This window comes from Westerdykella ornata (genome assembly GCF_010094085.1).
Source record: "Westerdykella ornata strain CBS 379.55 unplaced genomic scaffold EI97scaffold_40, whole genome shotgun sequence".
NCBI classification, from domain to species: Eukaryota; Fungi; Ascomycota; class Dothideomycetes; order Pleosporales; family Sporormiaceae; genus Westerdykella; species Westerdykella ornata.
The window spans coordinates 1-15,122 of NW_022986890.1; the positions used below are offsets into that span (position 1 = coordinate 1).

At 52.4% G+C, this 15,122-nt stretch overlaps 9 protein-coding genes across 9 annotated transcripts; 5 read left to right on the forward strand and 4 right to left on the reverse strand.

Annotated features, from left to right (window-relative positions):
* Positions 1-680: 680 nt before the first annotated feature.
* Positions 681-1,672, reverse strand: EI97DRAFT_406494 (uncharacterized protein). The gene is made up of 3 exons (XM_033796590.1): positions 1,441-1,672; positions 1,207-1,378; positions 681-1,156 (listed from the first exon to the last, which is right to left on the reverse strand). The coding sequence occupies exons 1-3, from the start codon at positions 1,519-1,521 to the stop codon at positions 1,056-1,058; spliced, it is 354 nt and encodes a 117-aa protein (XP_033649803.1). The 5' UTR covers positions 1,522-1,672; the 3' UTR covers positions 681-1,055.
* A 190-nt stretch (positions 1,673-1,862) lies between these two features.
* EI97DRAFT_437030 (phosphoribosylamine-glycine ligase) lies at positions 1,863-3,273 on the forward strand. The gene has a single exon (XM_033799252.1). The coding sequence runs from the start codon at positions 1,922-1,924 to the stop codon at positions 3,209-3,211; it is 1,290 nt and encodes a 429-aa protein (XP_033649804.1). The 5' UTR covers positions 1,863-1,921; the 3' UTR covers positions 3,212-3,273.
* On the reverse strand, positions 3,237-4,132 carry EI97DRAFT_228658 (uncharacterized protein). Its single transcript, XM_033793934.1, has 3 exons — positions 3,897-4,132; positions 3,723-3,828; positions 3,237-3,639 (listed from the first exon to the last, which is right to left on the reverse strand). The coding sequence occupies exons 1-3, from the start codon at positions 3,996-3,998 to the stop codon at positions 3,263-3,265; spliced, it is 585 nt and encodes a 194-aa protein (XP_033649805.1). The 5' UTR covers positions 3,999-4,132; the 3' UTR covers positions 3,237-3,262.
* Positions 4,133-4,618: 486 nt separating this feature from the next.
* EI97DRAFT_228652 (MFS general substrate transporter) lies at positions 4,619-6,474 on the forward strand. Its single transcript, XM_033793933.1, has 3 exons — positions 4,619-4,805; positions 4,891-6,010; positions 6,129-6,474. Exons 1-3 carry the CDS (start codon positions 4,728-4,730, stop codon positions 6,314-6,316), a joined length of 1,386 nt encoding a protein of 461 aa, XP_033649806.1. The 5' UTR covers positions 4,619-4,727; the 3' UTR covers positions 6,317-6,474.
* Positions 6,475-6,493: 19 nt separating this feature from the next.
* Positions 6,494-8,036, reverse strand: EI97DRAFT_437034 (ribonuclease III). The gene has a single exon (XM_033799253.1). It carries the CDS (start codon positions 7,879-7,881, stop codon positions 6,601-6,603), a length of 1,281 nt encoding a protein of 426 aa, XP_033649807.1. The 5' UTR covers positions 7,882-8,036; the 3' UTR covers positions 6,494-6,600.
* Positions 8,037-8,161: 125 nt separating this feature from the next.
* On the forward strand, positions 8,162-9,022 carry EI97DRAFT_437035 (uncharacterized protein). Its single transcript, XM_033799254.1, has 3 exons — positions 8,162-8,233; positions 8,314-8,566; positions 8,623-9,022. The coding sequence occupies exons 1-3, from the start codon at positions 8,195-8,197 to the stop codon at positions 8,649-8,651; spliced, it is 321 nt and encodes a 106-aa protein (XP_033649808.1). The 5' UTR covers positions 8,162-8,194; the 3' UTR covers positions 8,652-9,022.
* A 191-nt stretch (positions 9,023-9,213) lies between these two features.
* On the forward strand, positions 9,214-11,372 carry EI97DRAFT_485043 (benzoate 4-monooxygenase cytochrome P450; the record flags this gene model as incomplete). Its single annotated transcript, XM_033802130.1, has 5 exons — positions 9,214-9,852; positions 9,917-10,374; positions 10,425-11,195; positions 11,232-11,288; positions 11,319-11,372. Exons 1-5 carry the CDS (start codon positions 9,657-9,659, stop codon positions 11,370-11,372), a joined length of 1,536 nt encoding a protein of 511 aa, XP_033649809.1. The 5' UTR covers positions 9,214-9,656.
* Positions 11,373-12,399: 1,027 nt separating this feature from the next.
* EI97DRAFT_470500 (uncharacterized protein) lies at positions 12,400-12,983 on the reverse strand. The gene is made up of 2 exons (XM_033801772.1): positions 12,888-12,983; positions 12,400-12,837 (listed from the first exon to the last, which is right to left on the reverse strand). The coding sequence occupies exons 1-2, from the start codon at positions 12,892-12,894 to the stop codon at positions 12,623-12,625; spliced, it is 222 nt and encodes a 73-aa protein (XP_033649810.1). The 5' UTR covers positions 12,895-12,983; the 3' UTR covers positions 12,400-12,622.
* A 742-nt stretch (positions 12,984-13,725) lies between these two features.
* On the forward strand, positions 13,726-14,729 carry EI97DRAFT_229074 (uncharacterized protein). The gene has a single exon (XM_033793935.1). The coding sequence runs from the start codon at positions 13,952-13,954 to the stop codon at positions 14,576-14,578; it is 627 nt and encodes a 208-aa protein (XP_033649811.1). The 5' UTR covers positions 13,726-13,951; the 3' UTR covers positions 14,579-14,729.
* The last annotated feature ends 393 nt before the right edge of the window (positions 14,730-15,122 follow it).

Sequence of the window (15,122 nt, forward strand, 5' to 3'; positions counted from 1 at the left end):
GGTCCCAATCGACGCTTGTGAAGGAGAAGATTCAGAGACACCTAGATAGCTCACCAACTGGCATGGTTGAGGCCTTTGAAAAGTTGGCAAAAGGTGTGGTATTGGTAGTGCACAAGCTGGTATTGGCACAAAAAGAGATCACTGAGCTTCAAGTGGCAAATGAAGCTGCCACGTGATGTAAATCATATAAAAGAAAGCATATATAGCGTGAAGGGGTACTAACAGCTGAAGAGGGCCTACGGCTAGCTACCCTTAAGGAGTTTGCAGCGCATGATGATGAGAAGAAGGCAAAGAAGAGAGCGCATGCTGATAAGGACAAGCCTACTCAATGACGCTGTGGACGCTGCGGCGAGACTGGGCACAACTTGCACACATGTAAGAAAGAAGTAGAAGTAGATTCAGAATAGATTGGCTTATTACAATTTTTGAAAATTGTTCATGGTTGTATTATACTGTCATAAACAGTATGGATTTTGGTAGGGTCTTGGCAAAAGTGGACGGCTCGCCCGTGTGGATGGCTCGCCCGTGTGGATGGCTCGCCCGTGTGGATGGCTCGCCCGTGAGGATGGCTCGCCCGTGAGGATGGCTCGCCCGTGAGGTACGTTATGAAAAAACGTTGAGGGGAAAACAGAAACTGGCTATATATTGTATACAAACAGTGAAAATAAAATAAGTTGCCTCGAGCTCGAGCGGAACATAAGATCATGTCAGGGCAAACTTGCACTGATGAAGTGGTCAGACTGGCCTCTGTTTGTTCGAGCACGGTACGGATTCTCGTTTACAGAGAAGACAAGGCTGATGTTAGCAATTGGCAATGCTGATGAAAGTTGCCAATGCACTTCGGTGATTAGGGGAAAGCGTGGTGTGACAAGCAGCAGGAAATGTGACGGTGGTCATATCTGCTATATCAATGTTCAGCTACTAGGCGATGTTCTCTCACGCCACTGAGGCGTCCTGTGCGAGGCAAACTATTAAAGTTTAGTTGCGCTCTCGTCACGCATTCAAATAGGCATGGAAGATGTAAACTAAACGAGTGTAACATCTCCACTCTGTGACTACTGATCCCGAACTGGGTCATAAGGGCGGGAAGTGCGTGATGCATCGGCGCTTGTCGCACGCTCCGCCTGTGGCTTTGGACGCGACGCCGACTTATTCGCTATAGATAGAGGTTAGTTTTCTCCATCTTCTGCGTCTAGGCACCCTTACCGTCGCGGAGAGCGTATTGCATCCGCCAGCGAAGGATGTCGTCCGCAACAGCGGGGATTTTCTCCTCCTGAAGCCTCTCATTGACACGTTTCCGAATGGTTTCTCTGTCACCCCCGGGGGTCTTGGCCCACGATCGACCTGCAAACTGCTTTGCCACCTCTAATGTAATAGTCTACGGAATCAAAGATGTTTTGATCAGGCAGGATCTCGTTGAGGCTTCGTGGGGCTCCTTACGTAGAAGCGCGGCCATTGCAACTCATCTAGTCCGGATTTCTCCTGTGCCTCTCTAGCTGATGCGCCTGTGGGAAGCGGCATTGCCAAACATGCAATGGGGGCAGGCTGTGATGATGATGATAGTTTTGACCAAGCCAACCCGGACGATCTTCTCGACCTTCACGATCTCAGCGACACGCGTGGTCAGACGCGAAATTACTGTTATCAAGGGTAATGAGATATCTAACATTCGCTACCCAGGAGAGGAAGTCCCTGAGCCTACTGAGGTCATCAACGAGTCGCTTATATAATCTCAGGATGAAGTACCTAATTATAGGCACATATGTACTGATGAAATGAGGCTCCGTGGCGCCACACGCACAGCCACTCTTCCCCTGTCATTACCCCACGGCGGGGGTACTGGTTCCAAATGTTTTTGGATTCGCAAAAATTGACCTCACCTAGCCCTCACGCCCAATTGCGCTGCTCCCCTTCCAACACAATGTCCACCAAACTCCGCGTCCTCCTCGTCGGCAACGGTGGCCGCGAACACGCCATCGCCTGGAAACTGCGCCAGTCCCCTCTCGTCGACCACATCTTCGTCGTCCCCGGCAATGGCGGCACCGCCCAACTCCCCAACGTCACCAATATCTCGAACATCAAGCAAGAAGACTTCCCCGCGCTGGTGAAATTCGCAAAAGAGAATCATGTCAACCTACTCGTCCCTGGGCCCGAAGCACCCCTCGTCGCCGGCATCGTAGATCATTTCGCGCAGAATGCGCCGGAAATCAAGGCTTTCGGACCTAGCAAGGCGGCGGCGAGAATGGAGGGCAGCAAGACGTTTAGCAAGGACTTTATGAAGCGGCGCAGCATCCCCACAGCGGCGTACGAGAATTTCTCCGACTACGAGGCCGCGCGGAAATACCTGGACTCGATATCGCACAACGTGGTCATCAAGGCGTCGGGGCTTGCTGCAGGGAAAGGCGTGATTATCCCGCAGAGCAAGGAGGAGGCGGATGCTGCTCTGAAGGAAATTATGCTGGACAAGGAGTTTGGGGACGCCGGGGACGAGGTTGTGATTGAGGAGTTTCTGGAGGGGGACGAGTTGAGCATCTTGTCGTTTAGTGATGGCAGGACGATTCGGTCGTTGCCTCCTGCGCAGGATCATAAGCGGATTGGGGAGGGGGATACGGGGCCCAATACCGGGGGGATGGGGACGTATGCGCCGACGAAGATTGCGCCAAAGGAAGTGGTGGAGCAGATTCATCGGGAGATTCAGCAGCCGACGGTTGATGGGATGAGGGAGGAGGGGTTCGAGTTCAAGGGAGTGTTGTTTACGGGGTTGATGATGACGAAGGAGGGGCCGAAGACGTTGGAGTATAATGTACGGTTCGGAGACCCCGAGACGCAGAGTTTGTTGGCGCTCATGGATGGGGATTTGGCGGAGGTCATGGTTGCGGTGGCGGAGGGGAGGTTGGCCGAGGTGGATGTCAAGGTATCGGAGAGGTCGGCTGCGACGGTCGTGGTGGCTGCTGGAGGGTATCCGGGGTCGTATGCCAAAGGGACGGTCATGACCATTGACCCGGTTCCTGACGACGTGGTACTGTTCCATGCTGGAACTACTCTCTCAGACAACACCCTCAAGACCTCTGGTGGTCGTGTTATCGCTTCCACGGCCACGGCGGATACGCTGGAAGAGGCCGTGGCGAAGGCATACAATGGCGTCGACTGCATACACTTTGACGGTATGCAGTACCGGAAGGACATTGCAGGAAGGGCATTGAGGAAGTAAGAGATGGCAAAGGAGAGAAGAACAAAACAAGACATGATAGAACCAAAAAATTCATATTTTCGATGATACCCCCCGATACTTACCCAAACCCCACTCCCCATCCCACACATCATCCCACGGCAACCTCACCCTCCTATTCTTCTCCAACACCGGCGTGTTCACCTTATGATGCTCCACCGTACAATACGTGATCTTTCCGTCTAGGCTCGTCATCTCTCCCCTGATCATGGCCATCTGCTTGCCCACGCTGACGACTTTGGAGAAGAGGCGGACGGTGATGCCGATGGGGACGGGTTTGAGGTACGAGATGCTCAGGCTGCGGGTGACGCCGCCCATGAATTCCCAGTAGCCGGGTTTGGCGACGGGGCAGAGGGCCGTGGTGGTGGCCATGTCGAAGATGACGCCGGCGGCGCCGCCGTGCATGACATCTGCAAACTTAGAATTTGGACATAGCAGAAGGGGGAAATTGAAGAAAGTGTGAGTGCTGAGAATGAAGGATCGTGTGACATGCCATTTAAGTTGGAATAATTTTGAGAAATGAAGAACTCGAATGTCACAGTTCCGTCCAATGTAGCGTCGACCAGTTTGAGATCTTTCATGACTTGCCGGTCGAAATCCTACATTTATTTCTTCAATATTTACTCTCGGTAATATCAAGCAGTGTAACAGTCGTGGATATGCTTACAATATGATCCTTCGGCCTCTCCGCTGCCAACAGGAAATACCGGTCGAACATTGCCTGCGCAGCCGCCATGGCTTTTTGCCTGTCTGCCTCTGGATTTCCCATGATGAATAGCTCTTCCCTCTATCGATCCGGAGTGAAATCCAGACAAAACACTACAGTAGACCAGGCCGGGACATTTTACAGAGGAGAAATCAAGATATTCACCACTGGTCAATCGCTGTTGCCCCAAAATCGGTTAGACGCTCCAGGCTAAGTCGCTTTGCCTCGGCTCGTGTGCCCAAGTGTGTTGCGCCCAGCGCCTCGATCAGTGCACGTCGCACGCTCCTTGTGAAACCCATAAGTCAACAATGTGTTTCGAAACATGTACGATTCACGACGCCTCCCATGCTCGGAGTTTCAGAAAAGGATGGAAGCGCCTGAGACCACTTGTGTTTCCTGCGACGAACATGCTGTCTGACTGTACAGTACCTCTTATTAGGGTGCTGAAACCCGCGGGGCTGACATCGGCTCCCCAGTTCACCCAAACTACAACAATACACTCCTCCATGACAGATACTTCTACAGCTTCGTTTCTGTCCATCTGAAGCCAAAAACCACGCCAATTTATTACCATTTCGTGCTGATCACGCAAACCAGGATATGCACGTGGAAAGTTCGGCAGGGCTGTACAATTGACCTCGTGTTCTTTTGGGGACTTTCATCTATTTTGTCTATATTTATCCTGGTCCTCCTGGGTTCCAGCACGCGGTTCCAAAAATCTCTGGCTGCATTCCGAACAGAAACATTTCTTCTTCACTTTCAAGAAGGGGCAGCTGTAGAATAGCAACCAACATGTCTGCGCCCCCGGGGACGCCAGAGCGGCGGAAGAAGGTGTTGAGAGTGCTCTTCACGTCGCTACTCTTGGACCTCGTACGTCTCCCCGCCTAGATACTATCCCCCTCACCACCAGGTTCCAATTCCCCCCAGAAACTAACCCTCCTTTCCTTCCCCATAGATCTCCTTTACATTCATCCTCCCGCTATTTCCCAACCTCATCGAATTCTACCGCGGCCACGAATCCCGCCTCTCCACCACCACTCCCACCCTCCTCTCCCACGTCCTCTCCCTCCTCAACGCCTACAAAAACGCCTTCGCTCGCCCCATAAACGACCGATACGACATTGTCCTCCTCGGCGGCGCCCTCGGTTCCCTCTTCTCCTTCCTGCAAGCCCTCGCTTCCCCCATCATCGGCCTCCTCAGCGATAAATATGGCCGTCGCAAAGCCCTACTGTGGAGCATGGCAGGCAACATCCTCTCCGTCGCACTGTGGGTCGCCGCAACCGACTTCCGGACCTTCCTACTCAGCCGCATCGTCGGTGGGCTGAGCGAGGGCAATGTCCAGCTCGCCATGGCGATTGCGACGGATATCAGCGACGAGGGGCAGCGGGGCGCGACAATGGCCCTGGTGGGTGCGTGTTTCAGCATTGCGTTTACGTTTGGGCCGGCGCTGGGGGCGTGGTTGAGCACAAAGACGACGTTTGCGCAGAATCCGTTTGTCGGGGCCGCGGGGTTTTCGTTGGTGCTGATCCTTGTCGAGACGGCGTATTTGTATGTTGCGTTGCCGGAGACGCTACCGTCGGCCTCTGCGAAAGAGGAGACGGAGAAGGTGAAGGAAGGCGGGAACGCGAGGCTTGCAAATGGGACCAAACCCAAAGAAACCGCCACTCCTGTTCGAAGAACAAACTCGCATCTTCTTCTCAACACTACACACTTCACCTTTCTCCTCTTCTTCTCCGGCATGGAGTTCTCCCTCCCCTTCCTTACATGGGACCTCTTCTCCTTCCGCTCCTCGGACCAAGGCCGCCTCCTCGGCTTCATCGGCCTCGTTGCCTCCATCCTGCAAGGCAGCGTCGTGCGCCGCCTACACCCTCTACGCGTTGTCCAGCTAGGGGTGAGCAGTTGCGCTGTGGCGTTTTGGTTGCTGGGAAGTGTGCAAAGCGTCCGCGGTCTGTACGCTGCGGGCGCGCTTTTGGCGGTGACGAGCGCGACGGTGGTGACAGGGTTGAATAGCCTGAGTAGTTTTGAGGCCGGGGTCGGGGAGAGGGGAGTCAAGTTGGGGAACCATAGGAGTTTTGGTGAGTGCGACTTTTCGTTTCTCTATTTCATCAGTTTTCTTATCAATCCCTGGTTTGGGGTCATTCGGAATGAAGGAATCAGCGACGGGAAGAGGGCTATGGCTAATAGTCTATATAGGACAAGCAGGGCGTGCTCTCGGGCCACTCATCTTCTGCACATTGTATTGGTGGGCTGGGCGCGAGACGGCGTATGCCATGGGTGCGGCAGGTATGGTCGGTGTGTGCGCGTTGGTGTTTGGGGGGTTGAGAATCCCGCCTGGGACAGAACGCGTGGGCAAGAGTGCTGTCAAAGGGAAGACACAATAGGCGAAAGGGGCATGGTACAGTTGTTGGGCGGCAAACTTATCAACAAGTCTGACGGGTTGCATCTTAGAGATTTTTAGGCGCATCGTGATAGGAGTCCGGTTATGGTATATAGATTCTGGCTTTCACGGATGAATATGGCACAAATGACATTTGATCGTTTGGTTGTTGACTTCGAATAGGATGGGTATCAATATGCATACAATTGACTGCTCCCTGATATCTCAAGCTATGTTCCGCCCGTTCACCTGTCGAGGAGTTGTATTCCACTTCCAAGATCTCCCCAATCAAGCCACCCCAACGTTCTCGTTCCCATCTTTCCCCTTCTTCCTCTCCGATTTCTCCTTGGAGGGATAAACCTCCAACTTCCTCTTATTCGCCACCTTGATCACCCCCCTCCCGTCCTTCAAGGCATCCATGGCCGCCCTGACGCACGCCTCGCCTTTATTCCTCCCCTCCCCGCTCCCCAACCACTCATCCTCAAATCCCCACCCGGTCAAATACAGCCCAATGAAAAATTTCTGCTTCCCGTCTTCCATGCGCATACCCCTTTCCTCCCTGTACTCGAGCTTGATCCCCTTCGCCGCGAGAAGTTTATTGATCTCATCCCTCGCCCTGGGATTCTCCATGACAGGAGGTTGAAAAGCGAGCATCTGCGGCGTCCACAACGCCGTCAAAAACTCCTCCGCCGCACTGAACCCCTCTGCTGAATCCGGCGACGAGAGAATGATCCCAGCGACGTACGCCTCGAACACATCCGCCACAATCTTCCCCCAAGCCTTAGTCTCCTTTATATGCGCGCCATGCTTCAATCGATCCGGTAGCCCGTACGCGTTGGAGAAACCAGCCAGCGTCTCGTTCTTGACTAGTTTTTCGCGGAACGAGCTCAGCAGGGAGGGTTCAATGTCCGGGAACCGCGAGTACAGGAGGCGCGAGGCCATGGCTTCGATGTACGCGTCGCCGAGGAATTCGAGCGACTCGTAGTTTGTTTCGGTGCCGCGGTAGCCGCGCGGGGCGAGCAGTCTGGCGTCTGCGAAGCTGCGGTGGGTGAAGATGAGGGATTCGATGTGTGGGTCTGAGATTGGCGGTAGCGGGGGAAGGGATTTGGATTGTTGGAGGCGGTGGAGGGTATACGGGGGGATCTTTATTGGGGGAGCGGTTTCCGGGCGTTTGGAGTCGAGGGTTTGGAGCCGAGTGGTGGTGAGGGAGGAGGCGCGGGTGGAGAGTAGGTCTCGGAGGGAGCGGGCGTGGTGGAGGATCGATTGGTCTTGTCGGGTGGGATCTGCGGCTTCTTCTTGTACAAGATGGTCTAACAATGCTATGATTCCAGTGTCCATCTCCTTTTCGATCTTCTGACATGGTGTGCAGTTCTTCGGATCCGGGAGGCTGGCGATTTCTTGCTGGAGGCGCACGATGTCGTCCGGGATGCGAACGGATTGGCTAGCTTGTTGGCTCGGCGGGTTGCGAGGGCGATTGTCGCGGTTGCCATGTTGACTGTTGGGTTTGTGCTTTTTGAAGTTCTGGTGACGTCCGCTGTGGTCGTCGTAGCGGCCGCGTTTCTCGGACATGGTGGATGCTATGGAATTCGTGGATCGGATTTGTACTCAGTCAACGTCTCGTAAACCACTTAGCAATAGTATATCTCAAAACATTCCTCAACATGCCCTGGTCAACTGCTCTTGATCTTGAACACTCGCTCTGTGGCGGCGTTGTCAAATCAACACGAAGCCTGCTTGAGGCTCGGTGGTTCAAAACGTTAAAGTGGGTCCCGCGATATGTTTCCCTTCCGGGACTAGCGTCAGTATGCCAAGAATTGCAACTCCCCAAACCATCACCGCAACAACTCCGCATCGATCTCCGCAGGACACGAGCTCATCCACCATGGCCGTCCCACGTCAACGGGTCCTTGACCTGATGAAGGTATCTCAGGCTCTTTCATTTTCCCCTTCGCAGACCACGATATGGACCTAGCACCTGATACAATATCCTGACTTCCCCAGGCCCGATGCCGCATCTTCTCCACGACCTACAATCCCACCGGCCTCCGCCTCGGCACGCGCATCCTCCACGAGCGCCTCAAGGGTCCCTCCGTAGCATCCTACTACCCGCCGCGTATCGGGACGATCAAGCAGCTGCGCGCGCTGTACCCGGAGTTCACCATCATTGACGAGAAGGAGGAGGATTGGTTGGAGCATTTGCAGATTGCGAGGTCGAGAGGGAAGGAGAATCCCAAGAAGAAGAAGACGGCTGCCGGTAGGTTTCTTGAAAGAGAGGAGTTGGGGAGTGAGAGCGGTGCTAATGAGTCGCAGAATCGAAGAAGTTTACTAAGAGGAGATAGTGGTAATGGGGTTTGCTTGTCGGGCGTGGGTTCTGGGGTGATGGAGTGGTTGGGGAGATGTATGATTAAGATGAGAGCGAAGGGCGGCAGGGATCTGTGTACCAGTTCACGTATGGATGTTTTATGGATGTTGTATCATTAACGAGCATACAGGGCGTTTGGGAATATCGAGTCAAGATACTGCGGAATCAATTGAATGGCTGAGGCTGGGATAACAGATCGTTTGCTCAGCAGTGACCACGGTGGTGTGCATCATCGGATTTTCGGTGTTCTACTGAGATGTTATGGCAGTACTCAGCTAATATTCAGAACTGCAATCATAGTTCTCCGAAAGCGGGCTCAGATGTTGACATATAGGCACATTCTTGCTGGGAGATGCGGACATAAATTTATGTAAGTTCGAAGCAAGGCTGTTTCTGGGACAGCCTTGGTCTGACTCTAGCCAGATAAGGATAACCCAGCTCTCTCTGCACCGGGCAGAGCAGCAATCCGAAATGTTCACTCTCCCCCGGTGGAGTTCCCGGAATGGTTATTCTCAAAACGACGGCCCAACCGAATGATTCTGGATCCTGCCCTGTGCCACACTGGTCCACGGTGTAGTGGTCGCACTCGCTTCGCGTTATGATTCTCAATGAATCGACAGTATCTGCTGGACGAACAGCCGCTGTCCAAGGATGAAGTCCGCTTCTTGGACGTATTATCTGCGCAGACCAGGCGACCAGATGGCTTCCCTGTCCGTGCGTACTATCATTGTCTCAGAACGGCGAAAGATGCTTACGCCAGCCACAACCCTTGACAAGCATTCCAGCCCAATGGTAAGGCGCCCAGCTGGGACCCTTGGACTTTCGGCGCTGGTAGATATATAAATCCTCAGCAGACACAGTACCTATTCCCTCTTTCCACCTGGATTCCTCAGGCTCGCTTGGATACAGACTCTGGTGCTGCAAGAACTGGTCCTTTTTCTTTCTGTAATATCGTTTGCACAGCTCCTCACTTGTTGACAATATGAGCGACTACATAATCCTGGCTCTCTGCCTTATTGTGAGCTATGTGTTTGGAAGCATAGTCTATAGTCTGTTCTTCCACCCTCTATCCAAGGTACCCGGTCCAGTTCTCGCACGCATTAACCGGCTTCCATCTTTCTATCATGCGTTGAAAGGTGATCGCCATGTGTGGATCTGGCAGAATTTCCAGTTATACGGTAAACTCATCTACTATACCTTGCCGTTTGCCTTGTTTACGGTTGACGTGCTCACAATGAACAGGAGATAAATTCCGCGCTACGCCGAATCTGATCCTGTTTAACAACACGCGCGCCTTTACGGATATCTATGGAGTCCGGGCCAATACGCGGCGCAGCGCCTTCTACAAAATGTGGAAGCGCCACGCGAATGATGTTCACACTGTAAACTCTGTTGACAAACAAGAGCATGCCAAAAAGAGGAGGCTTCTGAATCTCATCTTCACCGAGCGAAGCGTTAAAGCGGCCAGCCCCATCATAGTGGGGCATATTGATCGATGGATTCAGCTCTTAGTCGGTGAAGATGCCATAGAAGACGGCTGGTCGGAGCCCAGGAACATGTCGACTTGGATGGACCATCTCATTTTCGACATTATGGGAGATCTGTGTTTTGGACAAACGTTCAACACGAAAGAGCCTGGAGAAAACAGCTTGAAGAAGATGCCACACCTCATCCTGAAGCAAATCTACGTCGGCTACATTGTAAGAAAGGAGAGTTCAGAAGCATTGTGTACTATCTGACAAAAAGGCAGCTCTCCAAATCTCCCCTTTTCGAACTTTTGATTTTTCTGCAGCCCCGTGGTTTGAATAAACTCATGGAGCGAGCGCGGAGCACCGAAGTGAAACAGTACAACTCCTTCATCGAAAGCAACGTTGACGACAGGATCGCAGCCCATAAATCCTCCAAGTCTTCTCGACAGGACATGTTCTATTTCCTGCTGAATGCCACGGATCCTGACACTGGGCTTCCCGCGTACAGTAAGCGCGATCATCTGCTCGCTGAAGCCCGCGCTCTCGTACTAGCAGGCACGGACACTACCTCTTTCACTCTGTGCGGAGTGTTGTTCTATCTGGCGCACAATCCGCGGGTACTGCACAAATTGCAGAAAGAGATCCGATCAACGTTCGCCTCAAAGGAAGAAATCGTGCACGGAACTACTTTGAGTAGCTGCAGTTACCTTCGCGCCTGCATCGATGAGGCCCTACGCCTCGCCCCGCCTGCACCCGGCGAGCTGCCTCGGGAGGTCTTGAGCGGCGGCGCCATAATCGGCGGACAAATGTACCCGGCCGGAACCGAAGTGGGCTGTGCAGCATATGCAATGGGCCGCCTAGACGACGTCTTCGGTGACTGGAACGTTTACCGACCGGAGAGATGGACTCCTTCAACGAATGCAGATGATTTCCACACCGAAGCTGACGTCCGGCAGTTGCGAAAGTCTTTTCATCCATTCTCGATTGGTCCGCTCAACTGCGCCGGGCAAAACTTGGCCACGCTGGAGTTACTTCTCGTTATTGCGAAAACCGTATGGGCAATGGATTTTAGACTTGCACCTGGGCAGACGGCTGGGGAGGGTCACCCGGGATTGGGTTGGGGTCAGAGCAGCCGGAGTGAGTTTGTGTTTTGGGATTCTTATCTCAATTGGAAGGACGGACCAGTGCTGCAGTTCAGAAGTAGGTCGGACCTCCCGGTGTCCACATGACAAACCAGGATTCACACCTCGTCTTGAAAACGAAACAGCGGAGAAGTCATGGGGGAGGGCAGGTTTTCACTCTGTTCTGGTTTCTACTTTCAGAGAATAACAGTATATGTTTCTTCCGTCGTTCAATATTGCCGACACAAGACCTGGCCAATCCACCACAAGAAGCGTCGAGCGACACTATCAAGGGACTCAGTACTCCGATGGCCCATCTTGGAATGTCATGCCACAGAAAAGTGAGCATATAAGCCGTGAAGACCCAGGAATGCTTCTTGTATCCACCTAGTCGGTCGGTGATGGTAAGGATTGCTGTATTTGTGATAAACGTGTCCATCTGTGCAACGAAAAGCGAAACAAGGATCCAGAAACAGATGCCGTGCAGCCTCCATCCAGTCAGATTTTCTGGTACAATATCGCCAGTTCCTGACACACCATCGAGATGCTCGGCTATGTTGTTTTTAGTCTCTGAGTCCATGATGTAGGTGCCCTATTGTTCGAAATGAGTGGGAAGGGAACGGTCAGAGTTCAAGGCTGGATTTCGTTTCTATCAGTTGATGAGAAGCGGGTCCACATCCATGCACTGGATATCATGACAACGAATAACCAAGATGGCTATATTGCGGCGTTGTCGCAGCATCGTAAGACTCCGCCGAGTTTAGGCGTGCCAGCTGCAGATGCATTTAGCTAAACAAGCGCATCCGTGCGGCGCAGACATGAAAAGCTCACAGGAAAGGAAGAATCTGGCGCCAGATGCAGAGCAAGCATTCTTTCTGGGTGATGGATGGAAAACAGACAAACGGCCTTTATCTCGGCCTTTATCTCGGCCTTGACCAACTAACACCAATAGGAGCAAAGCATGTGGATAGTACAGTGACTGAACTCGAGTGGTCAGTAACTGTACAGTACAGAGCTGATGCAATTATCTCACTCAATGATGTTCCCACCTTCAATACCCGTTATGTTGCACTCAGTCATGTTCTAGAAATGCGACATTTCAGGGTCAAAGTAGAAAGGTTCATTTTTCTTGCTGAAGATCGCCATGCTATACTATGCCTAAGCTCCCAAACTCATCTAGCCTGCCATGATCCAACAATGATCTGGTTGTTCTAATAAGGGATGCCTGTAGATGCTTGAGGATCCCTGAAAATTATCTGGGAGAATGGAGGGGATTCAAATTCTTCATCATTACAGTCGTTACGCTTTTGTTTTCTCCCAAATGCAGTCCTTTTCAATATACGTCGACCTCCTCCGACCTATCCCTTACTAGGTTTTCCAGTGCCGTGAACTTCTTCTTTGCCAGTACCTTCCTCCCATTCCCGCGAACTGTGGGTCTTCCTTGTGACATACTCCATACCCTGACCGCTCTGTCTGTTGCTTCCGCTCTTGGAGTGCTCGGTATTGGCCTCGTGGTCGTGCATGCGCTGTTCCTGAGCGGCGGTCTTGGGCTCGGGTGGTTCAATTGGTCCCTCTGATAGATATGTCAGTGAAGGCACGACTTGGAAGTGATGCAAAGCGTACTGGGCATTTTGGCTGGAGTGTGCTCGAGTACGGAGTGGATGTGAATAGAGGCTGATGATGCAGATGTCTCGGTGTAGGCGTTTGGAAGTTTCTGAGAGGGCTTCTTTAGAGAAAGAAATGCGGTTTACAATACTTATATATTTGTACGTCTGGTTCGCTAATGTTTACGTCATGTATAGCTCATGCCTCATCCATGCGGGCCGATCCTACCACAGTTGGATGCCAGAACTTAACCTTTGCAGGTGATAGTGAAAGCTTCGTCCATGGTTTTCATTGACATGATTTTGGCATTCATCATTAATCAACTTCCACAACAAGAATGACGAGTGTTTGTATACCCAGCCATTGGCGGTCATCGAGATGGAGATTATTGTGCGTATAGGTCATACTACTTGGATACACCACATCCCGCCTATTTCGGCGCTAGTCTTGAGCCTAATTCAACGCCTCGCAAACCCTCCTGACCTCTTTACGTCGCCTTGTACCTATGTAGTCGTCAGAATCTTTCCAGCATGGCTGTCACCTCTCCCAATCACAACTACCCTTGCGCTGATCTCTCGAACTGTGGTTCTGACCAGGCGCGTGTTTAAAGTTAGGCCCCGCCAGGGCAAGCTCGAGAGGATGGGAATCCTCCCCCATGTATTTTCAACACCTTTGCATTTATCGCTGATTTAGACGCTCCCAGCACAAAGACACCATGAAAAGCATAAATCCTTATCTACGAGAGTCAGACGCGTAAGCATCGCCATTTGGAATCCCTCGCAATAATGGCCTCTGATACCGCAAGTCTACAAAGCCGAGTCGGATAATCCTCCGCCAAGCTCCCGTGAAACCATCCAAGAGAGACGCCGAGCAGCCTCAAACCGTTCAACTTCCTTCCGGAGGTCCCAATATGCGGGAACTGCATGCTCGGCGCGGCTCTACTATATAAACCATGCAGGGCCCCAGAACCTCACCCTTCAGCGTGCTGTTGAACAGTTCACTCGACATTCATTTGTTTTGATATACCTTTTCAATTCTTTCTGTCCGTATTTATTAATATACCTTCGTTCTTGTTGATCAAAATGAAGCTTCCCACTTCCCTTCCTCTTGCCTTTGCCTCGGCGCTGACCGTCTCCGCCGTCCCCGTCGCTCTCGATACCGCGGCCGGCACCATAACCCTCCAACTCAACATTGACCTCAATCAAGACGGCCTCGTTGGAGCCGGAGCCGGAGCCAACAATGCCCATGACCTCTTCACATTCACATCTATGCACGCGGTCCAGGCAACACCGGATCAAGTCGTCAACGGCACCACGCCCACCGGCGGAATTGCAGGCGCTTCAGGAACGTTCCACTTCGGCATCAACTCGGCCGCCAACATGATCTGCTATAATATCACACTGCACAACTTCCAAGGCGAATTCGAGTCCCCTGCAGACACGGCGACGCATATTCACGAGGCAGCCCGCGGCGCTTCGGGTCCTCCGCGCATCGCGTTTCCCAACCCCCAGCCGGTCGATGCTGCCGGAATTGTTCGGAACAGCGCTGGATGTCTGACGGGCCCTTTTCTCACTGGCGTGGTGATGGATGGAAGGGACACTGGAGAGTCATTCCACGTAAGGCAGATTGAGGAGAATCCGGCGGCCTTCATGGCAGATACGCATTCGAGTCTTGCGCTTCCCGGAGCGGTCCGTGGCCAGTTGGCATGAAGAGACGGTTTTTGATGCATCATGGAGCACACTGAAAGGATGAGCGCAAGTCGACGTTTCTGTTGCGCTACAGGCTGAGAACCTTGGGAACATGTCCCTGTACACGTCTGGATGGCTATCCAACGTGACGGACGGTAATAGTTGTAATAGACATGATGAAGCCAAACGGCAATATCATATCAGCAGTTTCTCAGTAAATGACACTGCTGCGCCATCAGTCTTGAGGAAATGAGTGCTTATGGGTGAGTCCGAAATCCGGGCAGTGCCGACCCGTGCTTCACACTCAGCTTGGCAGTTTCACCTATCTGGGCATGGCTTGGCTTGAGATATTCGGAACCCTGGAAGACAGAGATATAGGGTTTGCTGCTATCCTAATAGGCTCGACGATAGGAAGCCAGTACCTGGATGTTTTAGGGCGATCGTCTGTTTTGGTATCAGCCAGCCGGATACATTCGTAATACCAGTGATATGCTTGTAGTCCGGTTCCCAGGTGACGCAAAAGTATGTTTTCTGAAGGCACAGATCTGGGCATGTATACTCGTTC